We start from the raw sequence: 23,546 nt of genomic DNA on the forward strand, positions 1-23,546 counted from the left end.
AGGAAAAACAGCACGACTTTGGTTACGTTGTACTTCAAGTATTTAATATACACCTCATTTGCAATGATGTCAAGAACTTGCTAATTTAAGTGATTTAACAATGGCAGTTGTTACAGACAACTGTTACGACACACGATTTGAAATGATACTAGAGGTGCTGAATATTCATTTAAGTATTTCACTTTGAAACTCTTGAGTGACACTATGTCCTATTACATATACAACTAGTTAGCGAAAATATTCGTGGATCCCTCATATTTTCTGTATTTTTTTCTTTAACTGCAAAATCCCGCATTCCTGTGAAGAAAAAGAAACATAACGCAAATTTTTAAAAAAATTTTTTTTTATGTCTCTTCAACAGAAATATTTCAAAGAGCATATGGGGATTTTACACGGGCGCAAAAATGCATATTTGTCAACGAAACCCCCGAAATCACCCTTGCCCGCCATGTCTAAAGCCATCTATAAAGTTTTTGATAGTTTCAACTATCACGGGCATTTGAACATGAACTATTATGCACCAACATCGATTATTGATAACTATCATGTAGTTTGGACATGTTCAAATTCGACATGATAGTTGATGATAGTTTTTGCCGTTTGAACGAACGGATGATAGTGAGTGACAGTTTTTCGGTCAGCAGTTTTGCCAAAATGGCAAATAGTAAAATGACTAATATAGCCGTCAATATTCGCAGAATACCCCGTGCTTCATTTTCATCATCTCCTGGTAAGCTTCAGTATCTTCATTTCGCAACCTCTTGACGAAAATATAAAATGGAAACAAAATTGGTGAACTCAGCGTCCACCTTATCTTTTTACGCTTACGAGATCTCATTGCGTGTTTTTTTCAACTATCATCAACTATCATGAACTGTTTGAACACAAATATGGTAGTCAATGATAGTGATTGAAAGTTGAAATTACCATCAACAGTCATCAACTATCATGATCGTTTGAACGAGACTCGAAATTTAAAGTGCATTTGAGGTCAAATTTTAAATTCAAAGTGCTCCTTTGTAAGACAACCTTCAACTCTTTTAGACCAGCAATTGCCAAAGATTCAAACCAATTGCCTTAAGTTTACAAACCGTTCAAAGTGTCATTCTTGATAAATTGATGTAGCCGTATATCGACTCCGCTCCCGCTCCTTTAAATCATGATGATGACGTCTTACTACCTGACGCCTATTTACACCCCGTCAGAAAAAAGGGCAGCTAATTAGTGAGCATATAAAGGGACCTCTTATTGCAGCGATTAGATCACCTCTGATGAAGGCATTAGACAGGAGTGTCGAGTCGTTGGGTCTATGAATTGAAACTTTTCGGTTACGTCCATTAAATCTTTAAACAAGAACCCAAACCATGTCTATTCATTGTTGAGTTGTCTTACAATGCGATCGACAAAATGTCATACCTTAATTAATTCTCCGTGTCCTCACTGCGTCGCACTCTTGTTTCATATTTATCTAAGAGGTTCTCCAAACGTTTCAAAAACATTTCCCTCTTGGCCTCTGCTCTCGCTTCTAGGAAGCCAGTGTCATGCAGGGCGGCCCTCCTTTCTTCCAGGGGCACCTCGCCGGCTCGCTCCATTCCCCGGCCGAGACGAAAGTGTGCGTTGGCCAGTTCGGTGAACAAGAAAGAAGTAAAGCAGGCGATAAGAAGGATCAGTTTTAGTTGATTCATATTGATCTACAGATAAAACGGCCATGTGTTAGTAGAGTAAACTCTCTATAGGAGCGCACAATTTTTTTTATGATAATTCTACCAGTTATATTTGTTGTTCGGCAAAAAGGGGATCGCCGGCCACCGTTTTTCTTCCCTCAATTGGTACGTTCCCCAAGGATCGACAAAAGCCTTATTCTCATTACTGATATTCTGTATATAAAGCGCCCGCTCAAAATATCTGCAACACCTTATCTTTGTTAGAAGATTAACTTTCTTAGAAAAGAAAAACAAACAAAGTGTGAGTGAGGGAAATTAAAACCTTGTTGTTGTAGACCACACCAGGAATCGTGAAGACCCTTCGAGACAACCGTCCGTTTTGTGACCCATCAAGCAACTCCCAAAAGCCTTTATTTGTTCTGATTACGTAGGAAGGTCTTGTGGGTGTAAAAATGAAATAATAACCTGATGGGTTTTCCAAAAACACGTCATCTACTGTCACTCGAATCTCATAATAATAAGCGTCACTGGAGGAAGGCTGTTGTGCAAGTCATACTCCATTCTTTGAGGGATGATAGACATTACGGAACTTTAACTTCAGCACATGTTAAAAATTGTTATATGAATTTGCTTACAGTACTTTACATGATTTTTGTTTTCAATTTTTGTAGGCGTTGTGTTTGATCGTTATCTGTTTTTTTGAGTTCCAAGAACTATTTGAAAATGCAGTTGCAGTACAATTTCGCGCAATTTTGCTACGTAATAGGATTGATATCATATCTTTTTTTTAGTTATTGATACAGGAAAGGATAATTAGGTCTGAGTATCAAAATTATCAAGATTGCCGGATGGAAACAAACAGGAGACATCATAAATTTATTTCTCTGGTACGCAACACGGAACAGAATTCGACTCATGTGGATAAATAAATTTGTGGCTGAGATACGTTAGGAAGAAGTATTTTTTTTGAGTTCTCAAAACTGAAAGAATCCAGTGACTGTGTGAAACCAATTTACATATCTTTCATTGATATGATCGCCAGCTTCAGTGCCTAGTTGCCCTATGATGAGGTGTCGATGCGCTTCGCGATGCAGGTAAATCAAGTTTTCTTAAAACACGGAAATTCAAGACTTTGAAATAAATAAGAGTAAAACATTTGACTTATGAAATTAAACTGAACGCAGTCTGGATATAAGTAGTTTCATGTGCGATACAGTTCTGAATAACATAACTGAAAATTTTACTTACGTGTCAAACTGTTATAATGAAAATCCCCCAATATCTCAAACTGCAGGTGAATAAGACTGATATCTCACTCGGCTTGAAGGCTTTTATATCCTGATACCGGAACTCAGCCCCCGGGAAATAAGAGGTTGGCGCCGGTAAATGAGATTCTTTTCCCTTGGCCCACCACTCCCGTTGAGAGATGATAGGAAGCATGAATGGACCATCTGCTTCTCACATAAAATGTCAAAGTCAATATCTAAACATTGCTTATCCGCACACTTAATTACCTACTCCCAACCCAGGCATATGAGACAAAGGTTTGAACGATGATCCTACAGAAATGTTTTATCCAATGTTTTACAATAGGAATTTTTGAAGTTAGAAACAAAGCGTGGGCTTTCAAAGTTTTGAACATTTCAAGCTTTTTCTGTGTGGGACTTAAGTACAGACAGAGAAATATCAATCAGTTACAAAATTTTGAGAGTTTTATCATTTATGGTTTGATAAAGACATTTCGATTGACACTCGCAAAGCTTTTCTCCTAATTTCTAAATGTTGTTTTGAAGAAGACTCAAGGAAAGCTCTTTGAGACGTCTTTCTGTTTGAAAAATAACCCTCTTGCCTTTGTTGTTAACCGAAATTTCATATACAGTTGCTTTGTGATAGTTTTAACAGCAAACACAAATTCACTTTGTTTAGTTTAAAGCGCTCGTTTTCATGAAATAGTTTTAACTTGTTTATCGACTTAATATCCGTTATTTTCCGCTTTCAGCCGTTATATTCCATTAGGGGCGAGTTTTATTTTCTCAGGAAAGTGCCACAACGAATATTCTCGCTTACTAAGGACATATTAGAATCAGTCAAATGGAAATATGGACATGATTTTTCCTGGTGGGAGTGTTTGGTTAAAAGTCTTAAAGCAGTTGTGTATTAGCTCTCTTCCCTGTTGAGTATATACAAAGGTCTTAAAATAATTAGGTTAAAAACAGCGAAATGCTGATCAAAACATAATGCGTGGCATTATTACTTGTTGTTAAAGGTGAAATAATTGAGTTTTTAAATCTAAGAAAAGAATTCTGAATTAAAGTCATGTCATGTCAAGAAATGATGAGAAACTTTTGCCAGTGTAAAACATGCTAAATTAATTTCGAGCGTTATGCCTTCCACAAAGATCAATGCTAAGTTACTGCTTTCCCCATTAAAATTCAAAGTATTGTCTCTTCACTTCAAATTTATTTTGGTCATTCACCTGTTTCTTCAGAACTGCGTCATGTCTCATTAACTTTGAAACAACCTTTACCGAAACGCTGTCTTTCATTTCTTATGTTAGTCTTAATTCAATTAACTGCCATGTACATCACTAAATCAGTCTCCGGTTTGATGACTAAATGTTATTAGTACGGACGTTTTACTGACATGCAGTCCAACTTTTTCAATTTCCTGAAAAACTTAGCAGACTAAAAAATTGACGCTAGATACATGCAAGTTCTATTATCGCACGACTCACCAAGAGGAATAGTTTATATTTTCAGATTTTCTCGTCTAACTTTTTTGATGGAGTGAAATTCGTTTAAAAGGCGAGTATTACTAAAATGATCAATAAAGAAACCCACTTCATAAAGTGACACACCGAAATGACTCAAAAATAAATTTGCGCAGAACGTAAAGGTTGGTTGGGTTAGTTTTCTGGGACCTTTGATTTCTTTCACATCAAATAATGAGCACTTGCTTCCTTTGCTTGAAGGTTATTTGGAGATATCGGATATTTTCGTCTAGAAATTCAACGCTTTTGTCATTTCTAGCCTATTCTGTGCCACTGTAAACCGACAAAGATTTTAAGCTGAATTAAGAATTCTCGTTCCTTTATGTCACTGGCAACAGTATGATGTTACTAAAATCTTTCTGGTAAGTTTCCCCAGTGCCAAAAAAGGGAGAAGGATTCCTCCCGCGGAGCTGGGTTCATCTGACATTTACCTTGGCGTTATTTCAGCGCCATTTGTAAAAGAAACTCTGTAAATCGCTCACACGAAAAAGGTGAATGGGATAAGTATTGTGTTATTGAGCACAGAGATTGTTTAGGTAACAATCTTTGGGATTACAATTCCTAAAAAAGACAATGGCTTGCTTTTGTCCGAGCGCTTTTTGTGAATACAGAGTGTTATTTTAACTTCAAGCCAGTTTTTACAATAAATGTGATTGACCTTTAGCCGACACGTAGTTCAATTAAAGCGACTTATATGTAATATATAAGAGTATAAAGGAAAAACTTCTCAGCTAGATTCCTCTATATATTCTGCATTCTTTTTCGCAGTTACTCTTTGTTGTTCAGATTTAGTTCAGTTTCGGATAGTAATATATTTGGTCGGTATAAACTAATATATTAGGAAATTCATTTTGGCAGGATATTAATTTAAAGCAAACCTCGCCGCCCTCTCGAGCCAAATATAGGTTTCACGCAGTTTCGGTAAGTTAAAAGACGTCTTCAAATTACCTTTGATTCTAAATTTCGCGAGCACGTTTCTTAATTATAACAGGGAAATACAGCGTCGTATACTATTCAGTTGAATAGCATCACTAGAGCAATTCTGACATTGAATCAACGAAATAGAAAGGGTAAAAGGATGACACTGGAACGAAATCACCTTGTGGAATTCTGGGAATATTTGCTGGACTTGCCTTTGAAGCTCTTCACTTTTCCGTTTCTGACTTTTCTTGAGCAAATTTCGTTAGTTAATATGTCACTTGTAACATACAGTTTATTTTAAAGACCTTTTTTTCTAGATAACTTGACCTGTGCCTAGAGTTTTCTATTTCGGATTTGAAAACAAGTTTAACTTTCACTTTTTTCTCTTAATGACAAACTTGGTTTGATTTTTTAGATGAAAAATTTAACACTGGCTATTATACGCCGATGCGAATAGGCTTTTTTCGTTGAAAAATTCATGTTTTGAACCCTATGTCAGAAACCGAATATAAAAGCTGTTTTTTTTTAGCACAGCAAGGAAAAACTGAAATAGGTTGCTTTTGAGATGGAAATAAAAACCAACAACCGCCAAACAATTTCATAAAAATTCAAGTGACAAAACACTGTGTAAAAGAAAGCTGCGATATTATAATTTTTTGCTTCTGAAAATTACTTATTTATTACATTCTTGTGAACCGGATGTGCGGCAAAAGCAGATCCAACTAGCTAAATTATATTATATCATGGAAATTGTTGTTATACTAATAAAAAAAGGTCAAAACAAGTCACGGTTTGCATTCGTCCATACATTTTCAATGGCTGCTGACTGTTGCTCAACATTTTTTTTCAATAACATTTTCATATTGTTTATATAGTATCAACAAATTATATGAATGCACTACTTTCATTTTGTTTTGAAATAAATAATATTGGTAGGTTGAATAATTCCCTGGAGGCGTTACGGCTGGAATGTTTGAATTAAACGCAAGTTAGGTAAAGTCAAGTGGCGGGATTTCTCACACGTAGCAAGTCTTAACTGCTTGATTACTTGTATTGATTTGAAAAGTTCAACTCAAGAAAAATTTTGAAAGACTTTCTATGCTGCAACATAAATTCAGCTATGATTTTTTTTTCTAAAGCGAAAAAAAATCGGGGTAAAGTTGAGAAATTAATTAACCATTACCATAAACACATTTGTTTTGCCCTCCGTACTTCCAAGTTGGTTCTCTTGCTATTGTACAAAGAAACACAAAAATTCAGTTTCCGTCGCGATCATGTCAAACACTATCACGTTTAGAAATATGCTGACTTTTTCTCTCACCTCACTCAAACGCGGAGATTTGAAATAGATTGCAATGTAGAGAAACCACAGATTAAAGATGATGTTAATGTAAAGGTGAACATTGTTTGCAAAGGTTTTTATTGAGGTATTTAAATCTCGTTGGATGTAAATCTTTAGCCTATGTGAGTTATAAGAGGTTATTGGTTTTAAGCTGAAGATATCACGGCCACAAGAAACAAGTACAGTATCCAATCAACCATTGATTCCTTGTCACGCTTAGATACTGGAGGGACTAACAAGCGGTAAAAATTTTGGTTATTTTACGACTACCGGTTAAAATTTGCCAGTTTTCACGCGCAACGGCTAAACCTCTTGGCCGTTTTATGGCTAACGATTAATTCCGTTGAGGCCCCCGTACTGCATTTATGTGAAACCACGATATGCTCGAGATCAAAATTTAGAGACTTATAGCAGGGAAATATTAAAGCCAGATAGGAACCATAGAAATTAAAAATCATAAACTTCACCGGCGGACGAAAGGAATTTCAGGAATTAGTGTGTCAACAGTAGCCTTCGTAGGATTTGAGATCGGCGACTGCTTGCCAAACAAAAACAATCAGCACAATATCTATATCATATTTGACAGCTGAAAAAAAATTATCGCACTATAAACACTGCTCGATGTACAATAAATGCTGAAGATTCAAGGAAAACAGAATCCATGGCGTGAACGTGACTCTTGCCTGAACTAAAAGCAAAGGCACACCTCGCAAGCAAGATTTCTTTGGCACTTTCTCGTGAAAGGTCAAAGGTAAGAAGTATACTGTTGAAGACTTTGAATTGTCGCCCAAACCCTTTGCCAAAAACATCCTAATACTCTTCCGATGCCAAGTCAAATGAAATTGGCCCAACATTTCATTCTCCACAAATTTAGTCTAGCTAGTTATCTCTGCTCGTAAAATGACACTCGGCAATTCTGATTGCACCGTTTTCATCTTTTTCCACCAATCTCTTACCTGATTAAAAAAATTGAAGTAGCAATTAATTAAACGCCTTTTTCGGCAACCGAGGCTTTCTTTGACAAGGCCTCCTTACCGAATGCTTTCAAACAAACCTAATCAAGCTTTTTGTCATATCTAACCTAAATGAAGGTTGTTGAGGAGATCTGCAGTTCTCTTTGACTCTCGCCTGGAGGATCTCACCTCCATGAGATTCCCTTTGAAACATGCTTTTCTAAAATATATAGTGCGACATTTGAGAAGCAGGTTTGTAAGTTTCATTAAGAGAAAATAAAGATATCATACCTTTGTTACTTTTTCTTTTCATCAAATTTGTCCCAAGCGGCGTCTGTAAAGCAAACACTAACAAGTTTCATTTCTTTGCCATATGCATTTCTAAAAAGTGAGACGAAAACGATAAACAACACCATAAAAGGCACACTTAATTAAAATTGGTATGACTTTCTTTCAGTGTCGTGTTTCCATGGCAACTTTTAAGCGAATCCTAAGCCAGGATCTGAGCGAACACCAGTTGTTAGATGAAGGCGCCTTATCACTTTCATTCACAAAGCTATCAAGTATGCAGTAAAACACCCTTTTGGATAACTTTCCACTGATTCCTGTCGCTGCCAAATCATTAATAGCAAGTACACTGAAAAAACGTGAACATTTATTTTGTTTTATGATCTTGTGTTGAAATGCTCGGACAAACCAGCCTTAAGATAAAGGTTTGTTACTTGTCTTGTAGAAATAAACACGAGACTACCAGAAATTCTTCAAATGAAAATTTAATGCTAAAACTAAAACTAAAACTAAAACTAAAACGAGAATTTTTGTGATCATTTGACAAACCCAAACATGACCACTGACTAAGAGTCATCGTTCTAGAAACAACTTCATTAACAGTCAATTACAAGCTACTCAAAGATGATTACTTTGCAAGTGAAAACCAGGCTTAACACGTGTAGTTAAACCACAATTAGAGAGACAAAATCGCCACACATTTAATAGCAATGTTTAACGGATTACCGTTTTTTTTCGTTAGTGGGAGCAGCGCAAGTTTTTTCTCATTCTCATTCACGAGATCATTTCTAAGCATTTTTAATGCGTCAAGGTCAGTAATAAGCTAATTTTTATTGAAAACTAAGATGAACGTGGAAGGATTGATAATAAAGGTTGATGATTGGTGCGTCAGGTGACGCGAGTGTCTTAATTGTGTTGTTGACGCAAAATTAGTTTTCGAGTGCAATAATGTTTGGGGTTGATGAGGGCGACAGGGCTACACTTGGGTGCGAGGTCATCTAACTTGAAGGCAGCGTGACTTGGTGCGACATACGCTAATTTTAAAGGTTAAGATCATAGCGGTGCACTAAGATTCGGTGTAGGGCAGGATAAAGGAACCAGAGTTCAAATGAGACTTGAATGATTCAACAAAACTCAATAACCTTAGACTTCAAAAGTGTGTTATTGGTTTCAATTCAAGTCACTCCGTTCAGCTCGTGTTTCAGTTCAAATTGAACTAATGATGAGCTGCGGTATGTTCAGTCCGGGAAAACCAAATTGAGTGTCTCGATACTGTAGACAAATTAAAACAAACATCGTTAAAAGGCTACCTTCACAATGTATAGGTAACATGAATCCACAATCAACTTCAGGGAAGGAAAATCAGGAAAGTGCTGTGGTGGTACTAGTGGCAAAGCTACAAACATTTTTCCCAGTCCCAGCCTAGGGAGCAAATGTGTTGACATTTGTTAACTCCATTCTTTTATGTCCACAGAGGGATAAAACCTGTGTCAGAGTTTTCAGTTCATCCTGGTAAGTAGGGTCGTTCTTTGTTTGAGACATTCAGCGTTGGCAGAATGGAAAAGCAACATTAGAGTAAAGTATAAACAGTGTTTAGGGATGTATGAGATAACCGCACATAACAAGAATTCAACCACTCCCCCCTTCCTCTCTAAAACCCCTTAAAAGGGGTAAATCACTCTAAGGCTCCGGATAGCAAAAGCCCTCATCCCCCATAAAGCTGAATTTAAGAATATCGAAACGTTTGAAAAAATATCAAACTGACTTTGATTAGAAAAACTGTTTCCACATCCCTTAAAACAACATTTCTTGCCATATGGACAATCCATGTCGGTGTTGCATTCATGAATACAAAAGCCTAGTTGTCCTGGTTTGATAACAGGGCACCGGAGTGTCACAGTGACTGTAAAATATAAGATTTAATTGCAGGCGCACATGAGAAACCTGTTGAAAGTTATCAATCGCGATATGAAATATGCAGATATATTAATCCCATATTACTACATGTACAAAGTTCACTGGAGCATTCTAAATGTGAAGTAATAACACAAAAAAAAATTGCCAGGTTTTCTTGAGTAATATAGTAAATAATTTCGTAAGGTCGGAGCAAGAATTGTTGAGTTTTTGTGAGGTATCTTAAATGGTTTTAACCCTTTAATACTCGTGTATAAAAAGAGGATGGTTGGGCGTGGATACGAATGTCATTAGTAACCTTCACGCGAGGGAGCAAAGCGAATAAGTGAGAGATATCATCGACCCAAGAAGGTAAATTAGTATCCACATGGTTGGAGGATTTTGATTGTGACGCGATTAAATTTATCTGATCTTCCTATAGGGATCTCTCCTCAACAACAGTTAATTGGAAGTTGTTTTCTATAGTCCTCCTTTTATACTCTGTTGGCGACGAATCCCCCTCGGTTCTACCTGGAAACCATAGGTCCCCCCCCCCAAAAAAAAAATCGTCCACCACCGGTGGTGGAAATTATAGGTTCCGAGAAGCAAACAGTTCTAAGAGCGAAGTTCAAGGAGTGCCGAGGGCTTCGAGGAAGAGATAATGTACGAGCATACTTTCGCGCCAAATGGAGGCTGTTTTCTTTCTTGTCTGTCAAATATCTTTGCAACTAGCGGGGAAAAATGTTTACGAACTGCTTACTGCAAAAGAATATAAACTGTTTATATCATTTTGGTTATTGTTTACTGCGTGAGATGTTCACATTTCAGCGTCCTCAGGTACGACTTCGGGACGAAGAAAATAGGTTCCTTCTTTTGGAACAACAACAAAACGCTCTCCAATCTTAAATTAAACTTTAAACGAAAAATTTCATCACATTGCAAGTAAGGTTTGGAAAAGGAAAATATCACTTTAGATATATCACCGGATATTCCCCTCGGTCACGGTTCATGTTTGGACTAATAGCACGCGAGCAAAAAAACATGACGGATAATAAATAGTGGTAATTGAACTGAGTGGAGTGCAATTTGGGCTGAAATCATACGCGTGGGTCTCAATGAAAATTACGACGATCACACCTGGTTTAGAGGGGCATCAGCCCAAGAAAACTGAACGATAATGGGCTAAGAGTGAAAGGTCTTCTTGGAACCTTAAGCTTTGAGAATGCTACAAAGTTAATTCTTTCTTTATAAGATACGCATATCCAATTCAACTGCATTACGAGCCGTTTTTTGATCTACCCACCAAGAACTTTTCATAAAGTCAGTAATATTTTTCATTAAAGTTACCTTTCCTGGTCCTGTTCGAGGATCCTGATATTCCACCCTACAAAGGGTAAACAATTGTTATACATTGTGGTTCAATCTTCTTAAAATCACTTTTCTTCCATGTCAAGAAAAAATCTAACTAATTATTACACTAAACGCCATGTCTTTTTCGATGTGAAGTAAATTTTAAATTAAGGTGTAAAACCCGGAGTTCTTCCTCAAAATATTCTTCAAGTTGCATTACTGAGAAAAAGGCTCGATTTAAGGTAAAGCTTTGTATCAATCATTCTGACAAAAACCATTCGAATAGAAGCCAATATATTGAAGACAGATTCCCTTCAAATGTAAGAACAGCAAAACTAAACAATTACTTTCCGTATGATGGCGGCGAGAACAATTGGAAGGATAAAGTGTTTCACTGTTTAGCTCAGCAAGAAAACGAAGAACCCAAAACACACACTGGTCTAGTGTACGCCTGCTGAGACACGTAGATTTTCTAATTGTATCTGCATTGTAGGGTCAATATCAACTTAATGTCAAAACATACTAATATCCTATTCGATGTCGAACCAATAGAAAAAATTTGTAGAAATGCAGAAGTTTTTACGGATGGGCAAAAACTATGAACGAATCCAGAACTCTGGAAAACCAGAAAAAGAATTGGGAATCTGTTAGGTCCTTTTTTTTTTAATGACGGAGGCTAATACAATCCGCGCCATAGACAGTTTTGTCCATACCATGACGTCATGAAACATGGCGTCACAGTCAAATTTTTAAAAACCTTGGCTGGCCCCGCATTTTAGTCCCGCATTTTTTTCTGTGATATTTATGACCTTAGAGACCCATTTCACTTGATGTATCACAAAAGGAGCTTCATATCATGGCAGTTTGAATGGCGTCGGTTGAAATGTGCGGGAGAAATCACAATTTAAAGTCGAGCTATCACTATCATGTAAATTTGCGGTAAGTACGGTTTTGTTTTGGGAAAAATATAGTACGATAAACATCAGTATATGCGCTTCAAATTTATTAAAACAGGAGTCGAGTGCACGTTGGTTTAGTCCGAGTACATGGCCGTTGTTGTTGTGACTTGTTGTCCTAAGCCGTCATGGCGTCATGGCTTCTGCCACCTACTGATTTTCTCCGTATTCCCAAAGGTCCTTTCGTTTTTCGTTTCAGCTCATGAAAAACCTCAAGACGGGAAAATAACAGCTGTAATTTGTACTACGATACAATCACTAGCCACGGCTGAAATATCAGACTCAGAAATATTCTTGGACGCAAAAGTGAGCGAAAGTGAGAGGTTGAACAGGAAATAGATCCATATCAAACTCATGGGGTACAAATAGTCTTAACACGAATATAGTGACCACGCCCACTTCAACACCCCACTCAAATCGAGTGTAATTTTCTAACATTTTACCATCGTGCGGATTCTCTACGGAAAAAGCACTCAATGTACCTCTGAAATATTAAACTACAATATTGTGGCTTTCTATGTCGCTAATTTTCTAACTTGAAGGTAAAGTTTTTCCCTCGTCATTTAACCTTTTCTCCGAGCGGTTGCGTGAAATTAACAAGGCGTTTTTGTTCAAAACACAACCGAGCGAAGCGTCCCGGGCGATATTCCTTTTACGCAAGCGCAATTTAAAAATGTACCAGAATCAAAAAGAGGAACAAATTTCCTTTGTTTTGATATGTAAAGTGTCGAACAAAAAGCAGATTTACCCTCGTCAAATGGCGTTTCAAAACAGCTGTATCTTCCTCCTTTTGATTTTTTCCTGTTTTGTGAGAGTGAAAGCAGTAGGAGAGGGATCGGGAAACTCAGAAATCGCTTCGGGAATTAATCTGCCATTGTTTACTTACGAGATAAACAAGTAAGATCTGTGAAGTTCATCGCAGTATGAAGTCTAAATAAATGCCTTTTTTAAGCTTGTTCGCTGGATTTTTCGTAAATTTCCCTGATTCATTTTCGTTTCAGCTTACTAATCTATACTATTTGAAAGCAAAGAAGTTTTCAGAGAAAACCATGAGTAGGTCCTTTCAATAATTGTAAACAAAGTGTTTGAGCAATCAGGTATACGAGGTATAATAATCAATAGCCATATATCAGAAGTCTTCAAAAAGAAAATATTCTGTTTTCAGAAAGCTGTCAAGAAAGCTAATAATCGTGGCAATTAAATGCACTTCTTAGCAATTTGGAAACGGGCCCTCGGTATCGATTTAAGGTGCATTACAACGAGGTTGATGTACATCAGCTTAAAGATGAGAACAGCCAGTTGAGGGGAGAAAAAATAAAATTAGAAGAATCGTTGGTACAGGAGAAGGCAAAGCGATTGCGAATGGATAAAAAGCCCTAGAAGCTCTCGAGAAAGCTGAGAAGAAAGGGGCCTTCTTCAATAAAAAAATTTATTCAGTTGGCCAAAAAAGTGATTACAAATGGGAAAAAAGGTAGAGGCCCAGCTAAGAAGAAGTTTAATGACTATTCTAAGCACCATCAAAAGAGAATTAAAAATCAACTGAAGGAGGAGTGCCAGACTACACTCTCCTTTCTTGGGCTGTACAATTTTGTTGCAACCAAAATTGAAGTCCTCAACACTGTGACTAATCAATATGAAACTTTCAATCTTGTTGGAGAGGGAGAGCTGCCATTTACAGAGTCTGACCCAAAGGCCCTTAATAATGATGACATTGATAACATAAATATGTGGCTCTACCTCAAAGATAAAGTCATTATTTCAAATGAGGCCTGGCATGAAATTGCCATGAAGGCTAATGATCTCCCCAATATATATTCCATCAATTAGCAGATTAATGAGCTAAACAGTGAATGGAACTTGAAACCAACACCAGGAGATGCTAAAAGTGTTCAGTTAGGATTTGCAGAAAGCTTGCAAGAGCACATTGTTAGGCTTCAGAAGAATGGAGAAATCAATGATGGAGAAACTATTAAGATCAAGCTTAGTAGTGATGGTACAAATATTGGAAAGGGGCTTACAGTTGTCAACTTCACTTTTACTATTCTCCATGAAAAGGATGTGGCAATGGGTGAGAAGGGAAATTATATACTTGCTGTTATAAAAACTACAGAGACATATGATAATCTGAGAGACAGTGTAGCAGACCTTTGAATGGAAATGTCAAACTTAAAGGAGATAAGTGCAAATAGCTGCACCGATAAAATTGAATACTTTTTAGGTGGAGATTTGAAATTTTTAGCACTGGTATGTGGTTTAGGCGGGGCAAATGAGGATTATGCTTGTGTGTGGTGCAATTGTCCCAGGGAGCTACAGTGGGACACAAGCAAAACATGGTCAATTAATGACCCCAAATTTGGTGCTAGAACTGTCGCCGAAATAGCAAGGTTTTCCACTGGAAAGAAATTAAACTGTAAGGCACAACCATTATTTGATTTTATACCTATAGACCATGTCATCATAGATACATTACATTTTTTTCTGAGGATTTCAGATGTTTTGATTGACTTGTTCATAAGAGAGCTGAAAAGAAGTGATGCTATTGAGAAAAAAAAAAACCTCTGATGGATTCCCAAGAGATAAATATAAACACATGACATGTTATGAAGAATTTATCAAAAGTATGGGAATCACTTTTAATTTTAGAATCAACAAAGAGAGCAAAAAGCTGGAATATAGAGATCTTACTGGACCAGAAAAGTTGAAACTCTTTCAGAAATAAACATTCCGACCTATGCTTGTCCCTCATTGCAGTCAAAACAAAGACATACAAGTGATCTGGGCTAAATTTATGGACATAATTGGTGATCTGAAGCTAGATTTTACATCTGCAGAGGGTATTCTTGAACTGCAAAGAAATATCAAATCATGGTTTGAGCACTTTTTCAAAGTTTACCAAGCAAAAGATGTCACTCCCTTCATGCATGCACTATGTTACCATGTTCCTGATTTCCTGTCACTTTATCAGAACATAGCATATTATACACAGCAAGGCTTGGAAAAATACAATAATAGAGCTCCTAAAGATTTCTTCAGATCCACAAATCACAAAGGGGTTGATGCCCTCAAACAACAGTTTCTGAAGAAAAACAGGATTCAGTTTCTTGGAGGCAGCAGGTTATGAAAGGGTTAAGAACACCTACAACGATGAGCTTGTATTCAATGATTGGACTTCTTTGTCCCAACCAATACTTAATAGTTCCTGGAATTACATAGGCAAAATCTTCAGCTACATTTAAAATTCTTTCATCCAGCCCCAGATATGAATCAAGCACCCTATTTGACTCCAATTGGTAAATCATCTTCCCTCCTTGAGGAACGCCGGGCAAAACATTCCCAAGACCTTCCATGAAAACATTTTGGTCAACATTAAGGTCTATGAAAGTGAAATGTGATCATCGCAGTAAATTTTCCAATTTAAGCAATTGGAAAGAAGAAGCCTGAAAAAAATCAGGGCTTCAACGGGATTCGAACCCGCGACCTCCGCGATACCGGTGCGATGCTCTACCAACTGAGCTACGAAGCCACACATTGGGAGCGAGGTCAATTTATTGAGTTCATATCTTCCCGTGCAGTGAAATGATGTGAAGTTTTATATGAAATAATTCATATTTGTACTGCGGTTGTGGATGAAAGTGAAATGTGATCATCGCAGTAAATTTTCCAATTTAAGCAATTGGAAAGAAGAAGCCTGAAAAAAATCAGGGCTTCAACGGGATTCGAACCCGTGCCCTCCGCGATACCGGTGCGATGCTCTACCAACTGAGCTATGAAGCCACACATTGGGAGCGAGGTCAATTTTCTGATTTTTTTCAGGCTTCTTCTTTCCAATTGCTTAAATTTACTGCGATGATCACATTTCACTTTCATCTACAACCGCAGTACAAATATGAATTATTTCATATAAAACTTCACATCATTTCACTGCACGGGAAGATATGAACTCAATAAATTGACCTCGCTCCCAATGTGTGGCTTCGTAGCTCAGTTGGTAGAGCATCGCACCGGTATCGCGGAGGTCACGGGTTCGAATCCCGTTGAAGCCCTGATTTTTTTCAGGCTTCTTCTTTCCAATTGCTTAAATTGGAAAATTTACTGCGATGATCACATTTTACTTTCATCTACAACCGCAGTACAAATATGAATTATTTCATATAAAACTTCACATCATTTCACTGCACGGGAAGATATGAACTCAATAAATTGACCTCGCTCCCAATGTGTGGCTTCATAGCTCAGTTGGTAGAGCATCGCACCGGTATCGCGGAGGTCACGGGTTCGAATCCCGTTGAAGCCCTGATTTTTTTCAGGCTTCTTCTTTCCAATTGCTTAAATTGGAAAATTTACTGCGATGATCACATTTCACTTTCATCTACAACCGCAGTACAAATATGAATTATTTCATATAAAACTTCACATCATTTCACTGCACGGGAAGATATGAACTCAATAAATTGACCTCGCTCCCAATGTGTGGCTTCATAGCTCAGTTGGTAGAGCATCGCACCGGTATCGCGGAGGTCACGGGTTCGAATCCCGTTGAAGCCCTGATTTTTTTTTCAGGCTTCTTCTTTCCAATTGCTTAAATTGGAAAATTTACTGCGATGATCACATTTCACTTTCATCTACAACCGCAGTACAAATATGAATTATTTCATATAAAACTTCACATTAAGGTCTATGTTTATATCAGGGTCCTCTCGCCGTCCAGACCAAAGCTTTTTCTTTATTTCACGAGCAAGTTGATCATGGAACGATTCTTTTCTATCCTCTAGAGAGTTTTCCGAGGGAATGAACAGCTTTTCGCTACGAACAAACGGAAAATATCCAGATCCTCTATCGGCCCTGAAGGGTGTCCATTCATCGAAGCATGTGCTATAGCCAACGTAATGAATTTTCAACCTCTCTTGTTGATTTTTTCAACCTCCCTGATCTCAGTATCATACAGTTTTGTATCTTTCTATCGTGGATTCGCCTTTCTATGTTAAGTATTTATTGCAAAATCGCTTTGCTTTTTTTATTTCCCTCTTTAGCCTATCCGCCATTTTGAAAATTCGCAACGGAAAGCATGCGCATTACGTAGGGTTAGTGGTCGCGTACACCTGGAACCGAGAAAAACAAATGTTCGTCGCGCTGGGGAAAGAGTTTGATATGTTGACGTCCGAACGCATTACAAAAAGACGGAGACCTTCGAATATTTGATTATTTGTGTCATTCACTAAGCACAAAAAAAGGATTCGTAAGAAGTGTATGTAATAATGTAATATTCGTTTCGCTCCACTTTTGATAAAAACATACAGTGTTTCATGATACCCTTAAGGAATAGAGGATACCGAGATGAAATTTGAGTTAAATGTATATCTGAATTTGATTTCACTGGGAGAGAAGGGTCACCTAAAAACTTACATGGGATCAGGCTTGCAATCGATTGAAATCGTTTCCCCGTCTGACGGTCACCAAAGTGCCGAGAGGAGCTTTCTGTTTGATTTTCCTCGAAATTACTGTGCAGCAGGGCATCTGCGACGGCTTGTTTTCTTGCCAAATCCTACAGCTGTCTTTTGCTCAAGTAGTAGGGTAAATGAGGCATTTGGTGCATTTTTTTATTTTTATTAAGTTATGGCGAACTTTCGAGAATTAGTACCTCTTTAAACGATATTTACGTGCACATATCATTAAATTCATTTTAGCTGTGGTAAACATACGATAATTAGTATCCGATTGCGTGTGTATACACTCTGTCTGGTAGAATGACTCGCTTATCATCATTGGCAGACAGAGCGACTTTGTTGATCTCTTCCATGAAAATCTCATGCTTTCGACTTCGAAGGGTGTTCATTTTCCGATACTGATTTCTACCACCGAACAGACATCTCTTATAATCATCGAAGCTGATGGTACTCTCCACTACTCCCTTTTTGACTCCCTTACACTTCTTCATCTCATCTCCTCCATCGAACATCTTGTAGCTATAAAGCTTTGCTCTCAAACCGACAAACTGTTCGATGATTTTTCCACCCGCCTCATCTTTGAACCTTCCAATAACTTTCTTATTCACACCGCTTGGTAATCCAGAAGAATGATCTTTCGGAATGTTGCTTGTGTCAAACAGACAATCGACATCATCAATTATATCTTTGTAAAAATCTTCAGTCTGAATCTCATAGCAAAGACTGTCTGTATCATTGAAAAGAAGCTTTGCTCTATCATCATACTTGGATTTTATGTAGTTGTAATGAAAGTCATACATCAAAACCTTGCTGAGATCGAGGATACACATTCCGAGATAGACAGGTTTGTTGAAATAAACCTCTGTCTTTCTCATCTCTATTGCACAGAGATTCTCGGAGAATATGGTACAATGTTTAAAATTGGGTCTCTTTGCCAACTTTTTTGCCTTCTCTTCTGAGTTGACAAGTCTGACATCAACCCGTTTCCGAATGTTCTCCATCGTCTTGCCGTAGACAGAGTTGTTCATAAGTTTGAAAAAGTCTTTCTCAAAATCGTTGTCAGCTTTGGTTCTCAACTCTGTATTGAGATCGATGTATCTCTTCATCCACTCCCGCTCTTCAAACTTGATGATGCGATGAATCTTTCCAATCTCCATTCCAAGACTCATGTAAAGCTTTAAAGTCTCATGATGGATGATGTGGTGTTTACGGTTAAATAACCACTGAGACGTTCGGTAGAAACACAACGATATTTAATCAACCTGTGGGACGAAACCCGACTACAGAATAGCTTCTCTTCATAAGGACCGCGTGTGCATTCCGAACATTATGATTGGCAGCTGTCAGAAACACTACAGATGATATACTTCTTTTTACCATTCAAGGTGCAGAGCAGTTTTTGTACTTTCCCAACCGACAAGTTTTCAGGAGCGAGAGGATAGTCGTTAAAGTAATCGTATTGCTCTTTCTTAACACCTTCCAAATCGACTTCGAGAATGCAAGGAAAATTCTTCCACTCGTCAAAGTCTTTCTCATCAACCCATCTAAAACCATGTGCTGGTAGACTCTTACTCATCGCCCAACCGTAGAGGTTGTTTGCATCAAGATATGTGATAAACTTTGAAGGTTCAGAGGTGTTAAACTTCCCTCCCATGTATTTGTTGTTCGCTTTTGAGTATCTTGTTGGAATCATTGAAACCCCACCACGAATACCTTTCTCAAACATATGCAACATGTTTGGATCACTCAACAACTCAAGCTTTATCTCAGTCATCTTGAGACATGCATCCCAGGCCAACCCAGGCGCGGTGTAGTACCAGCAGGGGTCGAGGTCGTAGTTCTCTTTGCAAACCTTCCGAAAGTTTTCAAAAACATCACACAACACCATCACATCACTTCGATTATAAAGATTGTGATAGTCTCGCATCGTCTTCATTCCGAAGGTTTTCCACACCCTCTGCGCATGCTCGTACTCTTCTTCAGAGATTCCACTACCACTGAGAATAGAGAAGAAAGCTTCGATCGGCGGAAGTTCAGTTTCATCTAATTTATCGATAGAATCTAACCACTCGTAAGGATAGACACCCTTTCTTTTCAACAGATCAAGCTTCTCTCCATCAAAGTATCTTTTTGTATTCTCAAAAGAGTCACTCTTTTTGACGAGGTTGTCAACAAGCTTGGCAAGACTGGAAGACATGAATTTAAAACTATCGATAAATCTCAACTCTCTCTTGACAACAACATCTTTGTTATCCTTTTTACTGAAAAACTTGTCAACTTCGATGCTCTTTGTGAAGCTGATGTATTTTTCTGTGTTGGTAGGAATGCAATTAATATTACCTTCTGAAACACCGAGATTTCTGACAAAGAGATGTGCGTCATAGTTTGCCAAGTTATGGAAGACAACGGGAGTGAATTTTGGTCGTCTAAATCTCAGGTTGCAAATATTCTGTGCAGCTCCTCGAAATTTGCCAGTATAATGACAATGATCACGAACTATTTCATCCCCCATCTTGAAAGCTTCTCCGCATAACCAACAACACTTGGAATTTTCAAAGATCATAACATCGTTGTCCGTGAAGATCATCTCTTTTGGGGGATGGTTTTTGTATATTGCCTTAACCTCTTCTTCAAGCATGCCAACAAATATCTGCGCAACATCTTCATCCTCAGACTTTGCTGTATATTCAACCAGTTTCGAATGCCTGTCATCGAAAGAACATTTGACAAAGTAACAAAAACTCACCGGGATATGTTTCTGCTTCTTCTCGGTATAACAATTCATAGGATTCGGTTGAACGGTGTGTAAAGGTTTGATGATCGACTCAAAGTCAGCATAGATGACGAACGGCATATCCATCTTCTTATAGTGGTTTTTGAAAGAGAGAAAAGTTTGTTCTTTCGGCATCTTCTCTCTCACTGCCTCATGATCTCGACAGAGTTCACTGTGTGTGTCAAGCACTTTTTGAGTAGTGAAATAATTGAGACATCTATCACAGATAAACTTCTTATTTTTGTTTTTTGATACCTCACGTGATACAAGCCTACTAAAATTTTTGATAAGACAGTAATGCTGTTTCTCACCATCACATAACAGAAGAAGATGAATGCGGGGCTTGTTACTCTCAACATTACTCACTCTCAAAGGTTTGAGTCCTCCTTCATAGTTGTAAACGTTGACAGCAAGACCTGGATTCAAAGTTTCAAAACGGTGAATATCTAGTACGGCGAGTGGAAACTTAAGTCCATCCCAATTCAATTTCTTTGCCTGCTCTCTCAAAACTTTTGTCACACGCTCAGCATTTTGCACAACAGGATTTAAAGCTCTCGTAACACACCATTTGAAACATTCATCATCTTTATTCTGTATGTTTATGATAGCCTTTTTTCTCATTAGATGATTTGATAATTTAATGTATGAAGAGCCATTCAAAGGGGTGTATTCCACCGTATGCAAATCTAAACCCTCAATCGAATGGAGAACCCACCCACTTCCTTCTCTTGTAAACTTAGCCATACTCTCCATCATTTTATCAACACCTCTCTGATAAATCTCTTCTCTATCAGTCTCTTGAAAGACAATCTCTACGAAAGAATTAAAATATGCAAGCTGCATCGTAGTCACACCTGTCTCATTATTTGTCTTTGACATGTTACACCTCAGAACAAACCCTATCTTGTTTTTTTTCAGTGTTGACAGAAAATTGATAACAGTTGGTTTCACAGCCTGAAGAAAGTCCAACACTCCATAACCTTTCACCCCATCAGTTGTATAATGTTTTGTAAATCCTTTCAATGCAGTCTTGCTCTCAACAAGTGTGAAACTGGGCTTGTACAGTTCAGCGATATGTGCTTTGAAATCTTTCAACTTGTCATCAACTACAACTCTTGGAGCATCGATCTCTTTCAACCACTGACCCCAATCCTCTACCACTCTCTTTCCATCATCGACAGCTTTCTCAATCTTTTTTAAAAATGGCTTCAGCTTCGCTGGACTCAAGATTTTCTGAGATTTTGGTATCTCATGTGTAGGAATAGGAGCATCGAGTAAATTTACTCCCGATGGTATTGATTGATTTATGAACTTAATGAGCTCTGCTTTTCGAAGCTTAGAGTATCCACGAAGACCTCTCTCTTTTGCAATCTGACGAAGTTGTACAACAGTATTTCTCTCCATCTTATTATTATTAAGTTATTTTTTTTAAACCTGTTTTTTTTTTAATTTTTTTCATCACTCGTTTTAAGTGATGAAGACATGCTTTAATCTTTACACTTCTTCAATGTATAACTTTCAAATCTGAGCTTGTATTTTATCCCATCAATAACTATTGTGTTTTTTATCTCTTCTTTTTTTGTGGTAACTTTCCAACCAAATCTTCCAGAATTCACTTTGAAGTGTTTCGCAGCAGCATTTATTGTGGGGAAAACGAGTTCTTCTCCTTCTGAATCAACAGGTTGAAGTGTTACTTTTTTCTTCACACCTGTGTATCTTGCACGAGGAGGAGGAGGGTTTCTAATTAGCTCAATCAAGTCTTTTTTATTGAGTTCAGAACGACCTTGCAAACCCATCTCTTTCGCTCTTTCCAAGAGTGCAGACTTTGAAAATGACTCAAGATCATCCAACTTTGGAGGAGGGTTTTTAATTAACTCAATCAATTGTTTTTTTTTGAGTTTATAACAACCTTTCAAACCCATCTCTTTCGCTCTTTTCATGAGTGCAGACTTTGAAAAAAACTCAAGATCATCCATCTTATTATTATCAAATATTCTTTTAAGACTTTTTCATTTTTTTTATAACCCTTGAAATTCACTCTCATCAATCCATGAGTTGAATTTTTCTGGATAACCACTCCACTTTACGAGAGCTTTCCCTTTGCTCTTTCGAATAACCTTCTCAATTCGGAAAACATCTTGCTTTGCTCTCAACATCTCTTGTTCGTAGAAAGAACCTTTGATCTCTTCCCCAAGCAGATCCTTCAACTTGTAAGTGATCGGGTTGGAATATTGAACCTTGTCAACAACAAAAATCTCCTCTGTCCAATTCGGGGTGAATCCTTTGTCGAACACTTTTCGTTTGAATTTGGTGATGCGAACATGATCACCAACAGTAAATTTTGGCAAACCGCCAAGGTTTGGCGGAGGCAAACCACCAAAAAGATTCATAAAAACTTTATCTTCATTCTTTTTTTTGGAAGCTTCAACAGGTGACATCTTAATCGATCTATGTTTTCGATTGTTGTACTTTTCGACAATGTGTGGGAGGGTGTCGAGATACTGTGTGTTGTTCTGAATGGTAAACTGCTTCCACATCTCGGTTTTGATCGTACGATTCCACCTCTCACAGACAAATGATTTCTCTTCATTCTCTGTCGAGTACATCTCAACACCTTTGCTCTTCATCAAGTCTTTAACATGACTGTTGTAATACTCTGATCCTTTATCAACCCAGAGCCTCTTCGGTACCCGTCCCTCGATAAATATCTTTTTGAACCCCTCAGCCACACTCTCACCCTTTTTATTCTTCAACGGAACAACCCAACCGTATTTACTGAAGACATCCAAAACCATCAGCAGATAACGATAACCTTTATTCCACTTTGCAAACTTTTGCATCTCGACGAGATCAGAGCACCAAATCTCATCAATTCCGTTGACAATAACCTGTCGTTTTCTAAAGTTTCGTCTCACCGGTCTGTGCAACTCATCTGCTAATTCTTCTTGCCACCTTTGACTACTTTTTTTGAGCTTTTTTTCCCCAACCCCAGACCAAGCTTTTGTTTTGTGTTGATAATGTTTCTCGCAACCCAATGACCCCACTGCCTGTCGGAGAATGGTATCTCATCGAGAGCTTTGACCATCTTTCTATCAGCCACATTCTTACACTTTTTTGGATTAGTGCTGTTTGCACAGACACTATAATCAACATCATGTTGCATAGAGACAGCGTCGGTCGGACCTGAGGGTG

At 37.8% G+C, this 23,546-nt stretch overlaps 3 protein-coding genes across 3 annotated transcripts in view; all 3 read right to left on the minus strand.

Moving 5' to 3' along the window:
* LOC149034363 (uncharacterized) overlaps positions 1-21,899 on the minus strand; it is a 158,525-nt gene extending 136,626 nt beyond the window's left edge. The window contains exon 1 of the mRNA XM_089193611.1: positions 18,780-21,899. Within this exon, the coding sequence (XP_089049737.1) occupies positions 18,909-21,758 (2,850 nt within the window). The 5' untranslated portion in view covers positions 21,759-21,899 and the 3' untranslated portion in view covers positions 18,780-18,908. The remainder of the gene's footprint in view (positions 1-18,779) is intronic.
* On the minus strand, positions 23-11,319 carry LOC113673320 (chelonianin-like). The gene is made up of 8 exons (XM_089193772.1): positions 11,308-11,319; positions 11,179-11,215; positions 9,704-9,841; positions 9,249-9,360; positions 7,942-7,984; positions 2,913-3,115; positions 1,417-1,691; positions 23-297 (listed from the first exon to the last, which is right to left on the minus strand). The coding sequence occupies exons 1-4, from the start codon at positions 11,317-11,319 to the stop codon at positions 9,335-9,337; spliced, it is 213 nt and encodes a 70-aa protein (XP_089049898.1). The 3' UTR covers positions 23-297; positions 1,417-1,691; positions 2,913-3,115; positions 7,942-7,984; positions 9,249-9,334.
* LOC149034367 (uncharacterized) lies at positions 17,731-18,811 on the minus strand. The gene has a single exon (XM_089193618.1). It carries the CDS (start codon positions 18,748-18,750, stop codon positions 17,842-17,844), a length of 909 nt encoding a protein of 302 aa, XP_089049744.1. The 5' UTR covers positions 18,751-18,811; the 3' UTR covers positions 17,731-17,841.
* Positions 21,900-23,546: the final 1,647 nt, after the last annotated feature.

Source organism: Pocillopora damicornis, chromosome 14 (genome assembly GCF_964200805.1).
Source record: "Pocillopora damicornis chromosome 14, jaPocDami1.2, whole genome shotgun sequence".
Taxonomy (NCBI): Eukaryota; Metazoa; Cnidaria; class Anthozoa; order Scleractinia; family Pocilloporidae; genus Pocillopora; species Pocillopora damicornis.